The sequence below is a fragment of the Salvelinus namaycush genome, chromosome 9 (genome assembly GCF_016432855.1).
Source record: "Salvelinus namaycush isolate Seneca chromosome 9, SaNama_1.0, whole genome shotgun sequence".
Taxonomy (NCBI): Eukaryota; Metazoa; Chordata; class Actinopteri; order Salmoniformes; family Salmonidae; genus Salvelinus; species Salvelinus namaycush.
The window spans coordinates 27131956-27152008 of record NC_052315.1 but is presented as its reverse complement, the minus strand read 5'-3'; the positions used below and the strand labels follow the sequence as shown (position 1 = coordinate 27152008).

At 42.5% G+C, this 20053-nt stretch overlaps 1 protein-coding gene across 1 annotated transcript in view; it reads right to left on the bottom strand.

Moving 5' to 3' along the window:
• Positions 1-7788: 7788 nt before the first annotated feature.
• pard6a (par-6 family cell polarity regulator alpha) overlaps positions 7789-20053 on the bottom strand; it is a 39792-nt gene continuing 27527 nt past the window's right edge. The window contains exon 3 of the mRNA XM_039000575.1: positions 7789-8687. Coding sequence (XP_038856503.1) covers positions 7789-8687 — 899 coding nt within the window. The remainder of the gene's footprint in view (positions 8688-20053) is intronic.

The window sequence follows — 20053 nt, the reverse complement described above, 5'->3', positions numbered from 1 at the left end:
TTTTTGGTCTTGTCATTATTTTGTGGACATACTGCTTTCGAGTGATGGTGACTTGAGGTTTATTTTTAAACACAAACGTATTACATACATACTTTGTTTGACAAAACAATTCAATTCATTCAAGGGGCTTTATTGGCATGGGAAACATATGTTAACATTGCCAAAGCAAGTGAAGTAGATAATATACAAAACTGAAAAACAAAATGAGCACTAAACCTCATACTCACAAAACATCTGGCTTATATATACACTATCATGGTTCCAACTGTTGAGTAGAACAGTATGTGGTTAACAGCACACTAGCACCCCGTACTAGTGATTGCTACTACGTAAATCACTAATAAACAAAAGAGCAGGTGGAGAAATGATTAATTGCTGAGTCACACATCAACAAAATATAAAAATGTGTCCTTGACATACGTTTTTGTTAACTCACGACACTACACTTTCAGTAATTCAAGAAGTTGAGGGGTTAGTCAGAAGTGACTTGAGGGGTGGGATGTGTGGAGAGAGGACGCAGCATGTTAGTATTGCAGAGATTAAAGGATCTTGTCCTTTAGAAAGCTTCCTTCGACACTCATTTTGATCCTGAAATAATCAGTAAATTGTTAGGCTGCTGTCTCATCAAATAAGAATTGCATTGTATATCGGCTCTACTAGTGAATCCAGGGCCAGAATATTGCACAACTAAATGAGCCTTAGACCAAATTGTCTTGTTAGACTAATTCTCAACTGTTTAGAATGTGCTTCTGGATTTCCGGAGGCCTACCTGTTACCGTTGTGGTAACATAACGTAGCAGGCATAAAAGAAACTGGAACATCCGGTTGTTGGGGACATGGCAGAGGCTACCGTTGTGATGTTCTTATCAAACACTTTCATGCAGGAGTCTTGAGTTTCAGAGGTAGCTGAATGATTCAGAGGAGGGAGTGAGGGAAACTTGAGGCTGAATTTCTGGCTCTGGAATGCTGACGTTGATGTAGTTGTATAGGTCTGTTGCTGTCCTTTTCATAAGAAAGCCTAAGCGAGTGGGAGAAGCACAGAACAGAAACGGATACATTATAACTGACTGAGAAACAATCAGTTAAACGTATGAAAACTCACTAAAATAGCAAACATTATTATGGACATATTTTATGGAACACTATAGGTAAACAAAAACATCCCAAATAATTTTGAAACAATGTCAGTAGTAGCCTATATGAAAACCACAAAAATATAATAGAAAGGGCATACAATTGTTGTCACAGCATGTCCAGGGGGCTTTGTGCTCTCAGCTGTTTCTCTCTTCACAAGGGACCTTCCACGCCAGCTGGAATGTTCTGGACCTCCTGCATAGAATACATGTCATACATGCATAATATCACAAATGCATTGGATGTATAATGGCTTACTTGGGGTGGAAATGCAGGCACTCACCTTACCATCTTAAAGCCGTTTTGTAGAAATGGAGAGGTCCACATTCTTTTTCACTTCATTTTCATAAAACGCATGCAGTTGATCATCGCTCCACTACAGTGGCATATTAATCATGAAATAGGTGAATTAGTTAATAGGCTCATACTATAGTCTTGGGTGATTGTTCAGATCAGACATGGTTAGCTAGTTTTCGGAAATAGCAAAAACAGTGGCAAGTAATATCATAGCAAATTCACTCACCTCGAAAGTACCTTTTTAAATACCTCTAGGAACTGAGTAGTTTCTAAATGTCTGATTATTTGGTGCCATATTTAGGTTAGCTTGCTTTTGTTTTGATCGATTTTCTCGATTTTCAGCCAGTAAATAGTCAGAGAATGACAAAATGTGATCAAATTATGAGAGTAAACACAGAAACCTAAAGGCGGGAAAGGCCAGGCTGATGTAGCAGCATGTGCGATAAACTTGGCTGAATAGTTGGAAAGACAAACGTATGGTCAGTGCGATCCTGGCTCCTTGGGATGTCCCTACCCTAACCTTAACCCCTACCCATAGCAGTGGGAAGTAGGGGTGCTGAAGGTGCTACAGCACCCCTTAAAAAATGTGAATAAAAATATATATATTAGTAAAAAAAAAAGATTTTTTAAGTAGCGCACTAGGCGTTTACTACTATTAGCAGACCAGTCTTTAGCATGGCCTCAAAACAATTCAGCATCTCTAGTAGTTGTAGACTTAAGAACAGTATCTTGCAGGATTCAATAGTTGGAATTGTAAGAGTTGTTGCCCTGTCTCTTTCTCTGTGATTGTCATTCTAATGGAATCCAGAAAGAACAAAACCCTGCCCTCAAACATTTACATCAAAATATGCAAAGTTATGGGCAAAGACACAAAACATTAAATAAAAATCTTGATCAAATGACATGGAAAACAACCACTTTTTATGCAGTATTAATTTACCATCCTTACAAACCACTTAATGTAAATGTACATTACTGTATTTTACATAGGCTGGTCCTCTAGGTTTGTACCTGTAGACGTTCTATCACCATGAAGAAAAACAATGACCAATACAGTAATTGAGTACATTGAGACATCAAGTGGTTTGTTGTGATGTGGTGATGTAGTTCAGTTGGTAGAGCATGGCGCTTGCAATGCTAGGGTTGTTGGTTCGATTCCCACGGGGGACCAGTATGAAAATGTATGCACTCAAGTTGTTGTTCTGGATAGAAGTATCTACTGAAAAGGAATGAATAGACCATTTCAGTTTTCACATAGAAATAAGTTGCATTTGCAAAATATTTTTTATATTCCACAAGTATTATCAGATTAACTGTTTTGTAGAGATAATTATCAGACTCGGGTTACAAATGCTGGTAAACACTCAAATACATTTAGTTAAAGTTTCACAAAAGTAGTGTACTGGGCCTTTATTAGTCCTGTATTAGCCGACCGAAAATCGCAGCAGCCCCAACAACCAAAAACAAAAATATCTAATCAAATCAAATTTTATTTGTCACATGCGCCGAATACAAAAGCTTTAGACCTTACAGTGAAATGCTTACTTACAAGCCCTTAACCTAACCTTAACCCGGACCATTTTAAATGTCAATGGGGTAGCTATGTCCCAAGGATCCCGGATAGCACGGACCATAAATGTATCTCTTCAGTGTTTCAATCATTGCGTGTACACTGTGCGACACAATGTATGCAGTTTGTTGATACAATATCTCTGGTCTTGCATCATGACACTGCTGTATCAGACAGCAGAGGGCAGTAGTGCAAAGGGTTAGAGGTTACCTAAAAAACATGAAAATATAAATAAATGCAATGCAACAGTGGAAAGATAGAAATAATATTTCTATCAATAATTGATCAGGACCTTTTTGATTCACTGCAATACATTTTTTTATTTCGATTTTTTGCTGAGATCGTAGTGGTAGCCGAGAAAGACACAGAGATTCCCAAACCTTCCATAACAAAGCCATTACCTACAGACAGATGAACCTGGAGAAGAGTCTCCTAAGCAACCTGGTCCTGGGGCTCTGTTCACAAACAGACCCCATAGAGCTCCAGGACAGCAACACAATTAGACCAACCAAATCATGAGAAAACAAAAAGATAATTACTTGACACATTGGAAAGACTTAACCAAATAACAGAGCAAACTAGAATGCTATTTGGCCCTAAACAGAGAGTACACAGTGGCAGAATACCTGACCACTGTGACTGACCCAAACCTAAAACTTTGACTATGTACAGACTCAGTGAGCATAGCCTTGCTATTGAGAAAGGCCGCTCTAGGCAGACATGGCTCTCAAGAGAAAACAAGCTATGTGTACACCGCCCACAAAATGAGGTGGAAACTGAGCTGTACTTCCTAACCTCCTGACAAATGTATGAACATATTAGACACACATATTTCAGATTACACAGACCCACAAAGAATTTGAAAACAAATCCAATTTTGCAAACTCCCATATCTATTGGGTGAAATACTACAGTGTGCAATCACAGCAGCAATATTTGTGACCTGTTGCCACAAGAAAAGGGCAACCAGTGAAGAACAAACACCATTGTAAATACAATCTATATTTATGTTTATTTATTTTGTGCTTTAACTATTTGCACATCATTACAACACTGTATATAGGCATAATATGACATTTGAAATGTCTTTTCTTTTGGAACATTTGTGAGTGTAATGTTTACTGTTCATTTTTTTTCCATCTCACTTTTGTTTATTATCTATTTCAGTTGCTTTGGCAATGTAAACATATGTTTCCCATGCCAATACAGCCCCTTAAATTGAATTTGAGAGAGAGAGAGAGAGAGAGAGAATGCCAAGGTCTATTAAGAAGGAAATGAGAGTTGACATGGGGGATCTATTCTCAAAACAAATGCCTTCATTTAAAAGGGGAAATTAGACATTACTATATCATTATTTACACCACCTCTACTGGTGCCAGAACAGAGAGAAGTGGCCTGTATTACTCAAGACTTCAGGTTCTATTGAGTTTCACAATACTGTAATAATAACCATGAGAACACCTCATTTCAGTCACAGAGCTATGAAACCTTTCAAGTAAATAGCTATAGGGAAGTACTTAGGTACACAGACACATACTGTATCATTGCTTCTTGAATAAACATTTTAACACAAAGATACAGACATTCATTATTCAGTCGGGGACATTTTAGTGTCTCAGATTTGAATGTATAATGTAATGTCCAGAATGATGCATGAATGATTGCAAAACCAAAAGGATGGCAGTATACTTTTTGCCCTTGTGAGCGAGCGCTAACTGCAGCTCAAACAGCAATAAATAAGCATTGGAAATTACTGAAATAATATGTCACAGGAAATTAAATGTCTATGAGAGGGACACTGTTATATCCTCCATAATTAATAACCTGGAGGGGTTGCTGGGGGTTTGTTTTGGTAGGGGTCGTGGTGGTAGTGACAGTGGTAGTAGTGTGACTCCATTTGGTTAACAGCCTTTGGAATGTTATGATAAAGGGACACAAAATCACCTTTGTAAGAAGCACGAGAGAGAGAGGGAGAGAATGAGAGAGGTGGGGCAAGACCACAGGTAAAGAATTCAGAGTGAATTAGCCCTATGTGACCACAAAAAAACAACATCGGATTATTTTTTATAATATTTTATAATAATATGTCATTTCATAATCAGCATATCTCTATACCCCATTCACAGTATTGTACACCCTGACCCATCAGATTCATATAAACACTTTGTTCCTCTGTTTGGTTCTCAGTACTCAAAGAAATAGAAATGTCCTTTCCAGGATTCTCATATACAAATAAAAGTACAAGAATAAGAAAAATACTCTCCATATTTTACACATTTATAAAATGTTATTTTACAAAAAATCTCCCAGTTAATCAAAAAATCCCTTGCTTATATAATTTTTAATTTGTATTTATAGTTTCATAATTACATACATGAAAAAAATATTCAGTACAGTATGTGGTAGCTTTTCTGTTATAGATGATAGCAGTTTTTTATGAGTAGATTAAAAGACAATATACTGTATCTGTGAAGACAGGTGATTCTGCTGTATGTTCTACAACAGGGGTGTCAAACTCATTCCATGGAGGGCCTAGTGTCTGAAGGTTTTTGTGTTTTCCTTTAAATTAAGCCCTAGACAACCAGGTGTAAGGAATTCCTTACTAATTAGTGACCCATACAACTGCAGCTCTAGTAAAACAATAACGACCAGGCCACAGGAGGTCCTCATGCTCTGCTGGTTTTGTTCTTATTGGTCAATTCAATTGGTCAATTCAATAATCTAAGTCAACATTAAGATGGAGAGTTATTGAATTTATGTGTTATTCCAGCTGGTTCCAGTGTGAAAGAGATGACCTACAGATACATCATGCCCATGTAAAACACAATATTATCCCTCTGTTGTGGTAGGTCATCTGATGCTCTTTCTGTCTCTATGGATCACTCCAGACACAGCCCACCAACCAGCCTGGAGGTCTTGGGCATTGCTAGCTGTGAGGGCTGGCAGCTCTCCCTCCAGTCCAGTACTAACAGAGAGTCAGAGGGCCCTTGTGTTCGGGTGCAGTGAGGGTAAGAAGCAACAACAATAAGAGTTTTGAGACTGTCTGCCTCACAGCTCTCACTGCAAGATGATACCCTTGGCCTTCAAATTAAGAGGAAATCTCTCCTCCTTCCCTCGCCATGTGCCCCTCAGGTTTAGATATCAAGAATGGAGTAAAGTGTATGAACAAGGTCCCAATGTGCAGAGTTGTAGGCTTTTTAAACATGAAAGGAATTTCCTTATTTTACACAACAACATGGCAGTCACAAGTGGGCCTGAAGACAGCTGGGTCTATGAGAGGTGGTGACCTTCTGGAGCAACAGCACTCCATGTTATTTCTGTTGTGTTTACTCTGTCAAATTTTCAGGGGAGAGAAACCTTGTCCTGAAGCAAAATGGAATTGGCTTCTTTAAAAGCAAGACAGCAAGTCTGCCAGGGAAATTCTCCTGGGTCTAATGTTTCATCCTGGGACCTCTGTAACTCCAGTCAACCACTGACTTATACGAATATGAAGTCAAACCATCTGACTATGTTTTAGATGAAGAACATGTTTGGTGGCTGTGGAGTACATTAAAGGAGAAAACTGCCCATGTTACGATAAAAAGGTGGTGTTCTCTTGAAGATGGTTCCGAGACAGAATCAATTGGATAGATATACTGCTATGACGCATCGACATTCCCCACGTCAATGTGTAAACGTAGTTAAACGTAGGCTTCGTTTGTCACTACTGCATGTAAAAGTAAAATAAATATGATGTACATCGACATAGGGGAGACAGAGGAGCATATATCACTCCTATTTCCTATACTAACACCATGATGATCAACAGTAGTGTTACATATTTTTCTATAGAAGGTTATGATATGCCATAACTGTGTGTATCAAATGGGAGTAAGGATGTTCAAGGGCTGAATAAAATGTTTAGTCCCGTCCTGTCCTGTTCTGTCCTGTGGAGGTCAGAGGGGGCCCTTGAATCCAAGCACACATATTGTAAAAGCCTCACTTGACTTTGTTGTGTTGTGTGTACAGTAATGCCATGGCATCTTTGTGGTAACTGAGAAGAGGGAACAGGTCATGTATGTTTCAAGATGTGCTGTATGTGAACCCACTTCATGATTTCTGGACAAAGGAATAAAAGCTATTGTATGTTAGCTAAGCAGGCTAACAACCGGCAGTGATTGTCACAGTCACAGAAGAGAACACACTGTATGGACATTGAAGCATTGCAGAATGCAGGATCAAGTAGACTAATACCATGTTGTCTCTAACACTGTGTCCACATAGATCACATGTCCCTCACAGACAGACTCTCACAGTGAGATAGAGTGTGAAGTGTTGTCTGCTTCTCCTCCTGCCAGTATTCACCTTTTCAATGACACCCAATGACACTGTCTAGAATTGAAGAGAGAGGTGGTCCTGTTAGAAAGTCAAATAAAAGTGAGAAATATAAGGCGATTTGAGCGGAAAGCCATAAGGCACTTCCAGTATGGTGACAGCCATTATCATGTGTGTTGTAGTAAGTAGGCTCTCAGGATTGACACCACACTGTCCACTGAGTTCCTTACATGATGGCTGCTAGTTCCGCAGCGTCTAGTTGCATGCAATACACATCGGATACTTTTAAGGCAAAGCCATCATCATTGCCTAAATCATTGTTGTGAGTTGTTTTCTGTAGTGAGGTAACAACTAAAATTGTTGTTTTGTTCGTCATTTGTCTTGTTTTTCTCATGAGACCAATTGTGCATGTTTTGTCTTCTCTTGTTGATGTCTCCTAAACACATTAGTAAAATGAGTACTATGACAAGGTTTTACATTGTGATGATGTTCCCATCCTCTCTCATGCTCTCCTGGCTGCTGCTGGTCTTGGTGGGGCTGCCGTTGTGTGTAGGGGTGGTCAGGGAGCTCAGAGAGGCCTTGCTGTCTGACAGAGAGCCGCTGCTGGGCAGGAAAATGCTCTGGGGGAGGGGCCGTTGCCCCAGTGACGAGGATAATGGAAACGCCCTGTGGCTGCCATTACCATTGGACACACAGTGGTGGGGCAGGTATGGCAGGATGTCACTCTCAATGATAAGGTCTCCATCCTCGTCGCTGTCGCCCTCCGCCACACTGTTACTGTTGCTATAGTGACTGACACTTTGAGAGGCGGGGCTGGGGGCCAAGTCATGGGAGAATGCGGAGCCTACGGATCCAGAGGAGCTGTTCCCCCCTACCGAGACCTTGCTTCCTCGGAGAACCACGTTATTGCGCTGGTTGGCTGGCTTCACCGTCACGATCAGGTTGTGGCTGTTGGCCACCATCATGTCTGTCACCTGGTCCAGAGACTTGCCGTCCACGTCAATGCCGTTGACCTCCAGGATCTCATCGTTGACCCCCAGCAGGCCTGTGCTCTCAGCCAGGCCTCCACGCACCAGCCGGGAGATAAAGACACCAGGCACCTTCTCCACTCCCTGAGGCGTGACCCGCACGCTCACCCCGTCCCGGATATAGAAACCCAGGGGCTTGTGGGTACCGTGCTTGTGCAGGCGGACGCGCCGGTGTGTCTCGGGCAGGATGTCGACATCGATGATGGAGGAGATCTGGCGGAAGTCCTGGGGATGGCCAATCATCAGGCCTGGTTTGGTCTTCTGCTGTGCCGGGCGCAACCCTGCCAGACCCTTTTTCCTCCTCTGCAGGGAGTTGGTGGCAAAGACCACAGGCTCATCCACATCTACAGGATAGAGAAGCCATGTCAGAAATACACATACTGTACAATGACAAGGCAGCACCAGGGTCTCAGTTCATTCCAAACATGGATAATAAAATACAGCGAAATATGTTCTGCCGTTAAAATAAAAAGGCATCACATCCTGTCATCATGTCACCTTCTGGTGTCAACAGCTAACCTGAAGGTAAGACAGGGATTAAATGGAGTTAGTTTAGAGTGTGAAAGGTGGAGAGACATAGCACAGGTTTTAAATCTACTCTAATCTTTTCCAATGCCTCCATCTGTCTTTCCGTGTGTAAACCGTCAATCTCAAACTCTCAGAGCAGGAAAAAGCTCACCTTTCAACTCTCAAGAAGGAAGTTTAATTTCCCTACTATATAAATACACATATTGATATAGAATGCAGTGGTCTCATTTTATCCTGCTGTATGTTTCTTTTGGCTTTTATGCGAGAGATTCGTTAAGATCAAATATTATGTCAACCATAGAGATCCTATGAAGTTATATACTAATTTCTATGATGTCAACAATCTGAGCTGAGTGTAGGATTTCCAAAAACATTGAGTCTCTATTCCACACTGTTTTCATAGTTAAGGTTCCCAATGCCCTCTATCCCACTTCTCCTTTTCCACTCCCTACTCTCCACTCCACCTCTATCTACATCTCCCTGTCTGTCTCTCTCTAACATCTTTCCTGTGCTGATTGAGAGCAGAGGTTGCTGGCAACAGGAGAACAGTATTTCAGAACCTGCCCCATAGACAGACGGAGACAGACTGAGTCTAAGAGATCGAGAGATGGAGCAGGGCTGCTGGGCTAGGTGTAAGGACACAGTGAGGATTTCCATAACTCTCTCTCAGCCCCTACTGAGGGGTCAGAGGTTGTGAAACAGAATCAGACTACATAGCAGGCAGATGAATCACATCTTCAGTACCCACTGTTAAGATGAAATAGACCAGGCAGCCTAGATCCATCATCACACACACCTGACTCATCCTCTGGCGACATATAGAAAGTCATGTTTTTAGTGCTAGCAGGCAGGTAGCAGCATGGGGAGGAACCACTCAGGGCTCAGGTCTAATGACAAGCCATGCTCGCTGCGGAAGAGAGAATATTTTAAGTTATTTTTAAACTGCGGAGAAGGGCGAGCTATGTGAACCTGTTCCTCAGAGAGAGACAGAGAGATATGTAGGAGAGGTTTAGATGTGGCTCTGGTGGGCGGAGACTAACGCGGGGAGACTTCAAACCGTTCTACCTCAGTTCTACCAACACGTCTCCTGCGCCACTAGGGGCACTGATAACTCTAGACCACTTTTATTCATCCCACAGAAACGCACACAAGGCCCTCCCTCACCCTCCCTTAGGCAAATCAGACTATGACTTTATTTTCCTGCTTCCTGTTAACAAACAAAATCTCAAAATAGGAAGTACCAGTGGAGCGCTCAATACGGAAGTTGTCCGATGAAGCTAGTACAGACTGAGACATGTTCCGGGATTCATCCGATAGCATTGATGAGTTTACCACATCAGTCACAGGCTTCATCAATAAGTGCATAGACAACGTCCCCCCCACAGTGGCTATACTATATGTGTTGTAGATATGTGGTAGTAGAGTAGGGGCCTGAGGGCACACACTTAATGTGTTGTGAAATCTGTTGTGAATGTATTGTAATGTTTTTAAAATTGTATAACTGCTTTCATTTTCCTGGAACCCAGGAAGAGTAGCTGCTGCCAAATACGAACTTATCCAAACCAAAAACCATGGATAATAGGGAATATCCTCACTGGGCTAAAGGCTAGAGCTACCGCTTACAAAGAACGGGACACGGACATGGAAACATACAAAAAAGCTCGCTAGGACCTCCGACGAGACATCAAACATGCAAAATTGACAATATAGGAGGAAGGTGGTATCCTATTACACCGCCTCTGACATTCGTCGGCTGTTGCAGGGCTTGCAGACGATAATGGATCACAAAGGGAAACCCAGCCTTGAGATGCCCAGTAATGCAAATAACACAACAATTACATACTTAACGCTGCTGGGTCATGCAGCAAGACAATCTAAACCACACAAACAAGTCTACATAAAAATAGCTAAAAAGCAACAATTTTGAAGTTTTGTAATAGCCTAGTTAAAGTCCAGACCTAATCCCAATTGAGATTTTGTGGCAGGAAGTGAAACGAGCAGTTCATGTTTGAAAACCCACAACTGTCGCTGAGTTAAAGCAGTTCTGCATGCAAGAGTGGACCAAAATTCCTCCAAAGTGATGGTGAGACTGATCTACAACTACAGGAAGTATCTGGTTGCAGTCATTTCAGCTAAAGGTGGCAAAACCAGTTATTGAGTGTAAGGGGGCAATTACTTTTTCACAAAGAGGAATTGGGTGTTGCATAACTTAAATAAATAAAGTAGGTATTCATTTTTTTTGTTATTTTTAAACGCAGGTTCCCTTTATCTAATATTAGGTTTTGGTTGAAGATCTGATAACACTCACTATAAAAATATGCAAAAATCAGAAAGGGGGAAAATACTTTTTCACAGCACTCTATATATATATATATATATATACATACACACAGTTGAAGTCAGACGTTTACATACACTTAGGTTGGAGTCATTAAAACTAATTTTCAACCACTCCACAAATTTCTTGTTAACAACAAACTATCGTTTTGGCCAGTCGGTTAGGATATCTACTTTGTGCATGACAAGTCAGTTTTCTAACAATTGTTTACAAACAGATTATTTCACTTATAATTCACTGTATCACAATTCCAGTGGATCAGAAGTTTACATACACTAAGTTGACTGTGCCTTTAAACAGCTTGGAAAATTCCAGAAAATGATGTCATGGCTTTAGAAGCTTCTGATAGGCTAATTTACATAATTTGAGTCAATTGGAGGTGTACCTGTGGATGTATTTCAAAGCCTACCTTCAAACTCAGCGCCTCTTTGCTTGACATCATGGGAAAATCAAAAGAAATCAGCCAAGACCTCAGAAAATAAATTGTAGACCTCCACAAGTCTGATTCATCTTTGGGAGCAATTTCCAAATGCATGAAGGTACCACGTTCATCTATACAAACAATAGTACGCAAGTATAAACACCATGGGACCACGCAGCTGGCATACCGCTCAGGAAGGAGATGCGTTCTGTCTCCTTGAGATGAACGTACTTTGGTGCGAAAAGTAAAACAAGTCCTATATCGACATAACCTGAAAGGCCGCTCAGCAAGGAAGAAGCCACTGCTCCAAAACCGCCATAAAAAAGCCAGACTACGGTTTGCAACTGCACATTGGGACAAAGATCCTACTTTTTGGAGAAATGTCCTCTGGTCTGATGAAACAAAAATAGAACTGTTTGGCCATAATGACCATCGTTATGTTTGGAGGAAAAAGGGGGATGCTTGCAAGCTGAAGAACACCATCCCAACCGTGAAGCACGGGGGTGGCAGGATCATGTTGTGGGGGTGCTTTGCTGAAGGAGGGGCTGGTGCACTTCACAAAATAGATGGCATCATGAGGAAGAAAATTAGGTGGTTACATTAAAGCAACATCTCAAGTCATCAGTCAGGAAGTTAAAGCTTGGTCGCAAATGGGTCTTCCAAATGGACAATGACCCCAAGCATACTTCCAAAGTAGGACAACAAAATCAAGGTATTGGAGTGGCCATCACAAAGCCCTGACCTCAATCCTATAGAAAATTTGTGGGCAGAACTGAAAAAGCATGTGCGAGCAAGGAGGCCTACAAACCTGACTCAGTTACACCAGCTCTGTAAGGAGGAATGGGCCAAAAATCACCCAACTTATTGTGGGAAGCTTGTGGAAGGCTAACCAAAACGCTTGACCCAAGTTAAACTATTTTAAAGGCAATGCTACCAAATACTAATTGAGTGTTTGTAAACTTCTGACCCACTGGGAATGTGATGAAATAAATAAAAGCTGAAATAAATAATTCTCTCTACTATTATTCTGACATTTCACATTTTTTAAATAAAAGTGGTGATCCTAACTGACCTAAGACAGGGAATATTTACTAGGATTAAATGTCAGGAATTGTGAAAAACTGAGTTTAAATGTATTTGGCTAAGGTGTATGTAAACTTCCGACTTCAACTGTGTGTATATATATATATATATATATTTTGTGTATAATATGCATATTTATATTGTATTATACAGGGCGCATTTGGAAAAGACACCTAAGTCTCAATGTCTTCCCTGTTAAAATAAAGGTTCAATGAAAAAAAATCTTCCAAGAGTGCCAAATCCCAGTATCTCCCATCGTCTAATTTACATCACTTTGCATGGCACAACACATTAACACAAAAGGCATAGAACTTCTCACGCATTCTTGAATCTTATCACCACACCTCAAAACTGTATGATAGGAGCGCAACCCTGTGTCGCTCCTCTTTCAACTGAATAACAGAATAACACCATTTCCCTGTAAAAAAGGAATCCAGAGCAGTATAATAAAACATATCAAAATTCGTAACTCTTTACGTTCTGTGGGAACGTCCCGCCCTGGACAAAGCCACAGATGAGGTGTGTTTGACCTCTGTGATAGCCCACAGATGGTCAGCCATCCAAACAATGTCATAAATCGTGATTGAGTCATCATGCTGGGCCTCGGCCCCAGCAAGTCGCTAGACATATCTTCATCCCTGGCCTTCATCATCATTCACATCATTCTCTCTATTTTTCAACAACACACATACCAACAACACACACACACACACACTTTCACATACTGCTGCTACTTTGTTCTTCATTATCATCACCACCATCATCATCATCATCATCATCATCATCATCATCATCATTATTATTATCATCATCATCTATTCTGATGCCTAACTTTACCCTGCCTTTATGTACATATCTACCTCAAATACCTCGTACCCCTTCACAATGATCTGGTACTGGTACTCCCTGTATATAGCTTAATTCTTGTGTATTTTATTCCTCGTGCTACCATTAAAACAATTTAACTCTGCATCGTTGGGAAGGTCTCGTAAGAAAATATTTCACAGTAAAGTTGTATTCAGCCTATGTGAAAAATACAATTTGATGTGGTTATGAGGAGCACTGTCTGCTGAGAGGGTGAAAAACAGGAAGTCATCAACACCTCAGTGAGGCCATGGAGAAAGAAAAGAGAGCTTTTCCCACTCTGGCGTTATGATTTTACTGCCTGTTTGGTTATACCTTTGGGAGATCAGTGTACGACCACTATATATCATAAGTGGATATGATCCTCTTAATACCATTATAAAGTCACATTCAACACGGTGGCTGCTAGCCTAGCAGTTAAGGGCGTTGGGCCAGTAAGCAAAGGGTTACTGGTTTGAATCCCTGAGCTGACTAGGTGAAAAAACTGCCGATGTGCCCTTCAACAAGGCACTTAACCCTAACACACTGAGCTATAGGCTAGTCACTGCAAAGAGGTTTTATGGATGACAACAAACAGATTTGACCAAAGCCACAGGCTGTTGTATGGTGGGATAAAAGGGAGATTTGATGTATATCCAGGCTCAACTAGAGGGCATGAGACATAATGGGTGGGTGACTGTCTGGCCAGACTAGTGGTGATCCCTGACCTCAACACTATGAAGGGAAAACAATCATCTGCTCACCAACAGAACATCTCTTCCAACATGGAGAGTAGACCAAAAACCCACTGCATTCACTGTATGAAATAGATATTTATATGTTCCTATACTATATGCATTTCCAGTTATGAAAAGCATGTGTGTGGTACAGTTGACATTTCTTTGTTTGTTTGAGTTCATAACATATATGTTTGAGTGTCTGTCTGTTCGTGTGTGTCTGTCTGTTTGCTAGTGTCTGTCTGTCTGTTTGCGAGTGTCTGTCTGTCTGTTTGCGAGTGTCTGTCTGTCTGTTTGCGAGTGTCTGTCTGTCTGTTTGCGAGTGTCTGGCTGTTTGCGAGTGTCTGGCTGTTTGCGAGTGTCTGTCTGTTTGCGAGTGTCTGTCTGTTTGTGTGTCTGTCTGTCTGTCTGTTTGTGTGTGTCTGTCTGTCTGTCTGTGTGTCTGTCTGTCTGTTTGCGAGTGTCTGTCTGTTTGCGAGTGTCTGTCTGTTTGCGAGTGTCTGTCTTTTGCGAGTGTCTGTCTGTTTGTGTGTCTGTCTGTTTGTGTGTCTGTCTGTCTGTTTGTGTGTCTGTCTGTCTGTCTGTTTGTGTGTGTCTGTCTGTTTGCTAGTGTCTGTCTGTTTGCGAGTGTCTGTCTGTCTGTTTGCGAGTGTCTGTCTGTCTGTTTGCGAGTGTCTGTCTGTCTGTCTGTCTGTCTGCGAGTGTCTGTCTGTTTGCGAGTGTCTGTCTGTGTCTGTCTGTCTGTTTGTGTGTGTCTGTCTGTCTGTCTGTTTGTGTGTGTCTGTCTGTCTGTTTGTGTGTGTCTGTCTGTCTGTCTGTTTGTGTGTGTCTGTCTGTCTGTCTGTTTGTGTGTCTGTCTGTCTGTTTGTGTGTGTCTGTCTGTTTGCGAGTGTCTGTCTGTTTGCGAGTGTCTGTCTGTTTGCGAGTGTCTGTCTGTTTGCGAGTGTCTGTCTGTTTGCGAGTCTGTCTGTTTGTTTGTGTCTGTCTGTTTGCGAGTGTCTGTCTGTTTGCGAGTGTCTGTCTGTCTGTTTGCGAGTGTCTGTCTGTTTGTGTGTGTCTGTCTGTTTGTGTGTGTCTGTCTGTTTGTGTGTGTCTGTCTGTCTGTCTGTTTGTCTGTGTCTGTCTGTCTGTTTGTGTCTGTCTGTCTGTTTGCGAGTGTCTGTCTGTTTGCGTGTGTCTGTCTGTTTGCGTGTGTCTGTCTGTTTGCGTGTGTCTGTCTGTCTGTTTGAGTGTCTGTCTGTCTGTCTGTTTGCGAGTGTCTGTCTGTTTGCGTGTGTCTGTCTGTTTGTGTGTGTCTGTCTGTCTGTTTGTGTGTGTCTGTCTGTCTGTTTGTGTGTGTCTGTCTGTCTGTTTGAGTGTCTGTCTGTCTGTCTGTTTGAGTGTCTGTCTGTCTGTTTGTGTGTGTCTGTCTGTCTGTTTGAGTGTCTGTCTGTCTGTCTGTTTGAGTGTCTGTCTGTCTGTGTGTGTCTGTCTGTCTGTCTGTGAGTCTGTCTGTCTGTTTGTGAGTCTGTCTGTCTGTTTGTGAGTGTCTGTCTGTTTGTGAGTGTCTGTCTGTTTGTGAGTGTGTGTCTGTCTGTCTGTTTGAGTGTGTGTCTGTCTGTCTGTTTGAGTGTCTGTCTGTCTGTCTGTCTGTTTGTGAGTGTCTGTCTGTCTGTTTGTGAGTGTCTGTCTGTCTGTTTGTGAGTGTCTGTCTGTCTGTTTGTGAGTGTCTGTCTGTTTGTGTGTGTCTGTCTGTTTGTGTGTGTCTGTCTGTTTGTGTGTGTCTGTCTGTTTGTGTGTGTCTGTCTGTTTGTGTGTGTCTGTCTGTTTGTGTGTGTCTGTCTGTCTGTGTGTGTCTGTCTGTCTGTGTGTGTCTGTCTGTTTGTGTGTGTCTGTCTGTTTGTGTGTGTCTGTCTGTTTGTGTGTGTCTGTCTGTTTGTGTGTGTATGTCTGTTTGTGTGTGTCTGTCTGTTTGTGTGTGTCTGTCTGTCTGTGTGTGTCTGTCTGTTTGTGTGTGTCTGTCTGTTTGTGTGTGTCTGTCTGTTTGTGTGTGTCTGTCTGTTTGTGTGTGTCTGTCTGTTTGTGTGTGTCTGTCTGTCTGTGTGTGTCTGTCTGTTTGCGAGTGTCTGTCTGTTTGCGAGTGTCTGTCTGTTTGCGAGTGTCTGTCTGTTTGTGTGTCTGTCTGTTTGTGTGTCTGTCTGTCTGTCTGTTTGTGTGTCTGTCTGTCTGTTTGCGAGTGTCTGTCTGTTTGCGAGTGTCTGTCTGTTTGCGAGTGTCTGTCTTTTGCGAGTGTCTGTCTGTTTGTGTGTCTGTCTGTTTGTGTGTCTGTGTGTCTGTTTGTGTGTGTCTGTCTGTTTGCTAGTGTCTGTCTGTTTGCGAGTGTCTGTCTGTTTGCGAGTGTCTGTCTGTCTGTTTGCGAGTGTCTGTCTGTCTGTTTGCGAGTGTCTGTCTGTCTGTTTGCGAGTGTCTGTCTGTCTGTTTGCGAGTGTCTGTCTGTGTCTGTCTGTCTGCGAGTGTGTGTCTGTCTGTCTGTCTGTTTGTGTGTGTCTGTCTGTCTGTCTGTTTGTGTGTGTCTGTCTGTCTGTTTGCGAGTGTCTGTCTGTTTGTGTCTGTCTGTCTGTCTGTTTGTGTGTGTCTGTCTGTTTGTGTGTGTCTGTCTGTTTGTGTGTGTCTGTCTGTTTGTGTGTGTCTGTCTGTCTGTGTGTGTCTGTCTGTTTGCGAGTGTCTGTCTGTTTGCGAGTGTCTGTCTGTTTGTGTGTCTGTCTGTTTGTGTGTCTGTCTGTCTGTCTGTCTGTTTGTGTGTCTGTCTGTCTGTTTGCGAGTGTCTGTCTGTTTGCGAGTGTCTGTCTGTTTGCGAGTGTCTGTCTTTTGCGAGTGTCTGTCTGTTTGTGTGTCTGTCTGTTTGTGTGTCTGTGTGTCTGTTTGTATGTGTCTGTCTGTTTGCTAGTGTCTGTCTGTTTGCGAGTGTCTGTCTGTTTGCGAGTGTCTGTCTGTCTGTTTGCGAGTGTCTGTCTGTCTGTTTGCGAGTGTCTGTCTGTCTGTTTGCGAGTGTCTGTCTGTCTGTTTGCGAGTGTCTGTCTGTGTTTGTCTGTCTGCGAGTGTGTGTCTGTCTGTCTGTCTGTTTGTGTGTGTCTGTCTGTCTGTCTGTTTGTGTGTGTCTGTCTGTCTGTTTGCGAGTGTCTGTCTGTTTGTGTCTGTCTGTCTGTCTGTTTGTGTGTGTCTGTCTGTTTGCGAGTGTCTGTCTGTTTGCGAGTGTCTGTCTGTTTGCGAGTGTCTGTCTGTTTGCGAGTGTCTGTCTGTTTGCGAGTCTGTCTGTTTGTTTGTGTCTGTCTGTCTGTTTGTGTCTGTCTGTCTGTTTGCGAGTATCTGTCTGTTTGCGAGTGTCTGTCTGTTTGTGTCTGTCTGTCTGTTTGTGTCTGTCTGTCTGTTTGTGTCTGTCTGTCTGTTTGTGTCTGTCTGTCTGTTTGTGTCTGTCTGTCTGTTTGCGAGTGTCTGTCTGTTTGCGAGTGTCTGTCTGTTTGCGTGTGTCTGTCTGTTTGCGTGTGTCTGTCTGTCTGTTTGTGTGTGTCTGTCTGTCTGTTTGAGTGTCTGTCTGTCTGTTTGAGTGTCTGTCTGTCTGTCTGTTTGCGAGTGTCTGTCTGTTTGCGTGTGTCTGTCTGTTTGTGTGTGTCTGTCTGTCTGTTTGAGTGTCTGTCTGTCTGTCTGTTTGAGTGTCTGTCTGTCTGTTTGTGTGTGTCTGTCTGTCTGTTTGTGAGTCTGTCTGTCTGTTTGTGAGTGTCTGTCTGTTTGTGAGTGTCTGTCTGTTTGTGAGTGTCTGTCTGTTTGTGAGTGTGTGTCTGTCTGTCTGTTTGTGTGTGTCTGTCTGTCTGTTTGTGTGTGTCTGTCTGTCTGTTTGTGAGTGTCTGTCTGTCTGTTTGTGAGTGTCTGTCTGTTTGTGAGTGTGTGTCTGTCTGTCTGTTTGTGAGTCTGTCTGTCTGTTTGTGTCTGTCTGTCTGTTTGTGTGTGTCTGTCTGTTTGTGTGTGTCTGTCTGTTTGTGTGTGTCTGTCTGTTTGTGTGTGTCTGTCTGTTTGTGTGTGTCTGTCTGTTTGTGTGTGTCTGTCTGTTTGTGTGTGTCTGTCTATTTGTGTGTGTCTGTCTGTTTGTGTGTGTCTGTCTGTTTGTGTGTGTCTGTCTGTTTGTGTGTGTCTGTCTGTTTGTGTGTGTCTGTCTGTTTGTGTGTGTCTGTCTGTTTGTGTGTGTCTGTCTGTCTGTTTGTGTGTGTCTGTCTGTCTGTTTGTGTGTGTCTGTCTGTCTGTTTGTGTGTGTCTGTCTGTTTGTGTGTGTCTGTCTGTTTGTGTGTGTCTGTCTGTCTGTGTGTGTCTGTCTGTCTGTGTGTGTCTGTCTGTCTGTGTGTGTCTGTCTGTTTGTGAGTGCTCCACACAGAGCTGTAGCCTGCCCTGCTTCCCTCCCTGTCACCGCCATTAGGCTTATTGTCTGGACCCCCACAAAGAGCAAAGCAGCCTCTGTTATTAAACCCACTCAGGGGCTGGAGGAGGCGGGCGGGAGGGAGAGCCCATCCGGAGAGCACATGGGGGGAGGACTGGAAATGAACCAGCCAGACTGGCGTGACAGCCAGGCACCCAGGAGGAGGGGTAGGCTGGGGGCCGAGGTTACAGATCAGGGGGGTTGGGTCTGCTCAACGATCTAGCTGTCAATAAAAAATAAAAAAAAGTCAGCAGTTCAGGGAGAACTGCAGTACCTTCTGAATGATGCTTCCTGTCCACATCATCCCCACAGAGAGAATGCCAGAGTTCATTACAATGGTCTGTTAAAGAGTCTGGACCGAACGGCTAACACACAGAGACGTGCAGGTTAACGGAGTAGGTTATTGAGGGCATGACCTTGTCTATAGAGAAAAGAGGGAAACGTCTGAAATGCTACTAGAGATAACCCTGGACATAAAAACAGCTGGAGCTAGACTCACTTCCCTACTAAATCCATTTCCCCCTTTTTCTTATTATCAATCTCTGCTTCTCTTTCCCACTCGGTTCTTCTTTCCCTTGTGTCTCTGTGATTGTATTTGTACACAATGTAAGCATTGCACGCCCAGGGATCTGTGTGGTCTATGAGCACGTCTACACTGTTCCGAGCAGTATTATTGACCAACTGGGCTATAATGTGGTTTAACGGTGAGTGAGATCAGAGGCTAATGTGCAGAGTGGCTAGCTACAGAGATACTGTCTCCCTTGTGTGTGTGTGTGTGTGTGTGTGTGTGTGTGTGTGTGTGTGTGCATTAGTGCTGATATAAGAAGGATCCATTGAAACCATCCCTTCACCCGGTACAATATAAATAACACACACACAAACATGTACACATTTCTAGGTATGCCTGTATGCAGAGCCTGTATTGCACACAGACAGACTGGAACATCTATAAAGTTGTCCTCTCCCCTGCCCTGTCTCCGCCCTCTGGTGAGGGGTTGTGGCAGTCTCCAACACATTCTAGAATACACTGCTCTGGTATCCATAAAGAACAGATGACGAATACCAAATATGCTTCCCTCACTAGATGAAAATCAATCAACTACCCTCCTCTCCATATCATGTGATCTCTGTAGGCTACCGCATGAATCACCTGACTCATGTTATACACTACATTACGTTACTGCAGAACAAGAGCCAGTAAATACCTGTTAATGAAATGAATAACCAGCATCAGTAGGTCAACTCAGTTCTGAATCACTGCTGACATCTTACATAACCTTGAGCATGTTGAGTTTAATACAATGATGATTTGTAAC